This window comes from Phyllostomus hastatus, unplaced genomic scaffold (genome assembly GCF_019186645.2).
Source record: "Phyllostomus hastatus isolate PE091 unplaced genomic scaffold, TTU_PhHast_1.1 phas_scaffold_93, whole genome shotgun sequence".
Classification (NCBI taxonomy): domain Eukaryota; kingdom Metazoa; phylum Chordata; class Mammalia; order Chiroptera; family Phyllostomidae; genus Phyllostomus; species Phyllostomus hastatus.
In genome coordinates, this window is record NW_025334042.1 from 22,964,151 (window position 1) to 22,969,483 (window position 5,333).

General features: G+C 41.4%; 1 protein-coding gene across 1 annotated transcript; it reads right to left on the minus strand.

The window, feature by feature from the left end:
• Positions 1–2,041: 2,041 nt before the first annotated feature.
• On the minus strand, positions 2,042–2,973 carry LOC123812625 (olfactory receptor 8S1-like). The gene is given in 2 exon segments (XM_045829403.1): positions 2,042–2,268; positions 2,271–2,973. Coding segments are annotated over 2 exon segments (930 nt in total).
• Positions 2,974–5,333: the final 2,360 nt, after the last annotated feature.

A 5,333-nucleotide genomic window follows, 5' to 3' on the forward strand; every position in this document is an offset into this window, starting at 1 on the left:
CCAAGTGAGAGGGTACAGAAAAGGAACAGGGGGCCTTAGCAGTCTCTTTCTGAAGGCTGCCTGGTAATTTCCAAAGTTTCCAGAGTTTGGAGAACAAATCCACAGGCCTCTTAGAGCCCCAAATTGCACTAGTTTGCCTTTGAATAGAGTTACAGAAATCACACGTGTCCTTTGCCTGCATTCCTGTGCTTTCACTGGGGCAGTGAATACCCCAGCTGTAGCTCTGTGGGGTAGGTGCAGACTCAGGTTCTCAATTCCTGTCCTCTCAAGGTGTCTCCTTGCTAATGTTCTTTTCTTGTCCAGGAGTGTCACATTTACCAGCTTTATAGTCATCCTTGTATTCCTGACTTTACAATGTTTTGGCTGGAGGCTTGAGCAGGACATTGCCCTGAGCCTCTTGCTAATTGTCTTCAGGTTACAGTTAACCATTTGGAGACAGTGGCCTGTTTAAGAAAATACTAATAATGAAGAAAAAGAAGAAGGGGGAGCAGAAGAAGGAGAAGAAGGAGATGAAAAGGGAGAAGGAGGAGGAGGAAGAAAAGGAGGAGGAAAAGAGGAAGAAGAACAGAGGATTGAGGAAGAGGAAGATGAGGATGGGCAGACACCACTGCAGGCATATTCTGATTCTGGCAGGAGCAGCACAGCCCTTCTTCAGCAGTCTGGCATCATCTGCAGTTCCTCTCCTAAATGGTCCTGGCTCTGATGCCCCCAGCAGCCCAGCAGTCAATGTAGAATCATCAGCTTCAGACTAGGGTTGGTCTAGCTTCATTCTTTTTTGCTTCCCTGGGAACCCCTCATTACAATAACCTAGTTTTTTTTTTAAAGATTTTTATTTATTCATTTTTAGAGAGAGGGGAAGAGAAGGAGAAAGAGAGGGAGAGAAATATCAGTGTGTGGTTGTCTCTCAACTGCCCAGTACTGGGGACCTCGCCCACAACCTAGGCATGTGCCCTGACTGGGAATGAAACTGGCGACCCTTTGGTTCTCAGCCCCTGCTCAATCCATTGAGCCACACTAGCCAGGTCTAACCACTTAGTATTAAATGCATCTTCACTTAAGATATTCAGAATAAATAACAGTGTTTTTATGGCTTTACATTTGGGTTTCTTTATGGGCTAAGATTGTCCATTTTATGGGCTATCAGCAGTTTTATGTAGATGTCTATGATGCTTTGGTAGGTGGCTTTATACAGTTCTTCTGATTGGTCTTCTTCTCTATGACCATTTTTTTTTTGTCTCTCAGGAAACCCCTACCTAGGATCCTCTTCACTCCATGCATTTCTGTTCTAAACCTCATCACTTTCCCCAGAACAAGCTTTACCAGACTTCTTCCTTGCCACCAGAAAAACCTAGAAGGGGAAAGAAGCAGGACTTGTATACCACCCTAGAAGGAGTGGCATTGGCTCCACTTGTCACATAGCAGATTATGCTTCACAGGGCTTGTGGAAGCTGTCTGTCAGCCTGGACCAGTTCTGGACCAGAGGAAGCTGACTTCCTCTCTCAGACACTTAAGCTGCATCTGCCTTGCCCCAAGACCCTTTTCAGTCAGAGCTCATCTTAAACCTACCTTCCACTCACTCCTCCATGATTCTCAAGCCTATGTCTTTCTTCCTTCAGAGACCTTGGTTTTTCACTTTGAAGCAAGGCTTTAATTCTAAGTTCATACCCACAGGAGTCAAGGTGAGCATGCAGGACATGAACAGTTTTCCCAATGCTGGGGATTTTGGTAACATTTCACAAACAAAAGGAAAAAATATACCTCTATGTCTGCAGCCTAATCATTTGGATTGAAATAGTTGTCTGATATATATTTTTCTGCCACTGAGAAAGATGAAACACAAACCAAAGCAAGCAACTGATTTTCTGCATTTCTGTGTGCATTTCCAAGGAAGGAGGCATTACAAGATAGCTTGTTATGTCTGACATTATGAGGGAACAAAGTTTTCCTTTGTGTCTATTACTTAGGTATCTTGCTGTAATTATGCTGTTTGTCAGTCATCCTTTACCTGATCTCTGCTACCTAGCAGAGAACTGTGTAAACTCTAAAAAAGATTTAAACTTTTTTGCAACATGGTTTTCAGACCTGCTTTCACTTCTTTGTTCTTGAAGGTATAGACAAGGGGATTCAGTAGGGGAGTGAGCACACTGTACTGCATGGAGAAAACCAACTCCCATGGGGAACCTGAGGTGGGCATAAGATGGCGAAGGATGCCTGAACCATAAAGTACGGTCACTGCAGTGATGTGGGAGGAACAGGTGGAGAAGGCCTGCTTCTGCCTGAGGTGGAGCTGATGCTCAGGATTGTGGAGACAATGCGGGCATAAGAGTATAAAACCAGGAGGAAGGTCCCAAAGGCATGCAGAAAGACACAGCAGAGAAGGACAGCAAAGTTATTGGAGCTGTTGGAACAGGAGAGGGGGAACAGAGAAGGTATCTCACAAAGGAAGTTGGAGATGACTCGAGTCTGACAGAAGTCTAACTTCCAAGCTAGGATGGTATTGATGAGAGCATCCAGAAAGGCCAGGCCCCAGGATCCCACCACCCGCCCCACACACAGCTCATCACTCATCATCTGACCATAGTGTAGAGGGTGGCAGATGGCAGCATAGCGGGCATAGGTCATCACTGCAAGGAGGCAGATCTCTGTTCCCCCAGAGTCAAACACGAAGAAGGCCTGGGTCAAACAGTCCTCTATGGAGATGGTTTTCTTCTCAGACAGGAGGTTCTCTAACATCTTGGGCACCATGACTGAAGAGTAGCAGACATCCAGGAAGGAGAGCTGACTCAAGAAGAAGTACATGGGGGTGTGAGGGTGAGAGCTGGTCCTGATCACCAGGATCAGCAGTAGGTTCTCTGACAGAGTCAGGAGGTAAATTACCAGGAAAAGCATAAAGAGTAGGGCCTGGCTGGGATGATCAGCAGGCAGCCCAAGGAGGAGGAACTCAGTCATGGTGCTGTGGTTCCTCAAGGCCATTGAAGGATGATAACCCTTTGGAAGAAAACAGAAAGAAAGTAGCATTAACTGTCTCCTCTAGCAACCCAGAGTTTCCACCCATTCTGTGCATGCACACTTTTCGCCTTCAACCTCTCAGTATTGCTACAGTTGTCCAATAGCTCTCATGGTGTCCCCTGAATTATGGCTTTCCCTTTGTCTATATCCTGGCCCACAAGTCTCAACTCACTGTGCTCTTTCCATTTGTTGCTCTTCTTTTACAAACAGCTCTATGGAAATTTAAATGTTTTTTTCAGATTTAACCCTTGAATAACTTTGTATCTCCTTAAACTGAGCCTTTGATTTTGTTCTGTAACATTGTGGTCAAGAGCTAACTTTCTGCAGAATATGTTCTAATATTTCTTATTCTTCTTATTTTCCATCTTTCACTTCCAAGTCAAAACTCTGTAATAGTTTCTTACTACTAAATTATGAACTATGTGTGCTATTTTTCTCATTATTATCTTTCATACATTAAAATGTTTCATCTTAAAATCAATTTTGAAACTGTGTGTGTGTGTGTGTGCTGGAAAGTTGATCTAGGAAGGAAATTGCTAAACTTATTTTTTTAAATAAAAAATTTAAATTAAAAGATAACACAGGTAAAGCAATACTGAATTGCCCATCAAAAGAAACCATTAAGAGAGAATAGGCAAGCTAGAGCTGGGGAAAAATATCAAAAATAGTACACAGATATGTAACATATACCTATGATCAATAATAAATATACCAATTACACTAAATATTAAAATAATTAAAAAGTCAAATATCCAATACAAACAATGGGCCCAAGATGAGAAAAGACTCTCAGAAAGGAAAACATCTGAATGAGCAGGAGGCCTGTAAAAAGTTGCCCAACATAGTCATTGGGGAAATGCAGACTCAGACCATGATGAGGAGCCACTATACACTCACCAGAATGGCTGACATTGCCAAATGCTGGCAGAAAGTGTGGAGCACCTGGAACTTTTCTTGTAGAATGTAAGGTAATACAATCACTTGGGAAAGTTGGGTTGTTTCTCACAAAGTTACACATATACCTACTCTGTGACCCAGCAATTTTGCTCTTTGAATAAATGAATATGTTGACAAAAAGACTTGTACAAAAATATTCACAGCACCATGTTTACCCTAACTGACATAAACTGGTGGGAAAAAACTCCACATGAGCATCAAAGACAGTAGATTAAGCAATGGATAAAAAAAGTGGTGGTTTATTTACAGAAAGGAATTGTGTTTAGCAGGGAATAGATAAACTAGTGATACATGCAACAATGTGGATAAATACTAATAAAAATTTAATGCATGCACATTCATTTAAATGAAAAAATTGTACATGTAAACATTTTTGAAAAATTAAAAATTTGTAAAATCTATACATGACTGAAATTATTATAGTGATGAAGACATAGAGCATTTTCTCTCTTTTTTCTTTTTTAAAGATTTTATCTATGTATTTTTGGAGACAGGGGAAGGAAGGGAGAAAGAGGAGAGATACATCGACCAGTTGCCTCTCGCCCGTAATCGGGCACCTGGCCCACAACCCAGGGATGTGCCCTGACTAGGAATCAAACTGGCGACCTTCAGGTTTACAGGCTGATATTAATATACTGAGCCACACCAGCAAGGGCACAGAGCATTTTCATCATGCCAGAAAGATCTCTGGTGTGTTCCTTCTCAGTCATCTCCCCATCAGATCAAACCACTATTCTGATTTTTTTTCATACCTTTGTTTTTCTGGAAACCCATAAACATGGAATCATACATTTCTTTGGTGCCATTTATGTTCTAGATATTGTTGCTTATCACAACAAAAACAAGAGGGCTGTATTATCTTAATTTTTACAGTGAGGAAACTGAAGCTAACAATGTTGCCAGTACCGATGGTGTGAATGAGTAAGGTGCCTCACATCCATCCATAACCACAATATCTGTGATTTTTTTATCACCTTGGCTATCTGATTGCCATTTTCTTAAGCATATCAGCTTCTCTTCACTGTGTGTCCATTTCAACAATCCATGCTACCAGTTTGTGTGTATTTATGTGTGTGTGTGCGTGCCTTCATTTGGATATCTGTTTTGTTTTGGCTTTTAGTAATAGGTGTTTTTCTTTTCTTTTTTCAGTGAAATAACATGTCCCTTGAAGAAATAAATTACGCTCTATATTATTTTGAAGACTGAATGACTGAATACACATTGCAGTATGAGACATGTGATGAGTCCTTAATCCAAATTTGTTAAATGTAGAAGGAATGGAAAGGCTAGGTTGGACCTCTTCTTCAGAAAGTTCCCCAGCTTGAATTCCAGCTTCAAAAGCAAACTAAGCAAGGAGACTGGAAGGA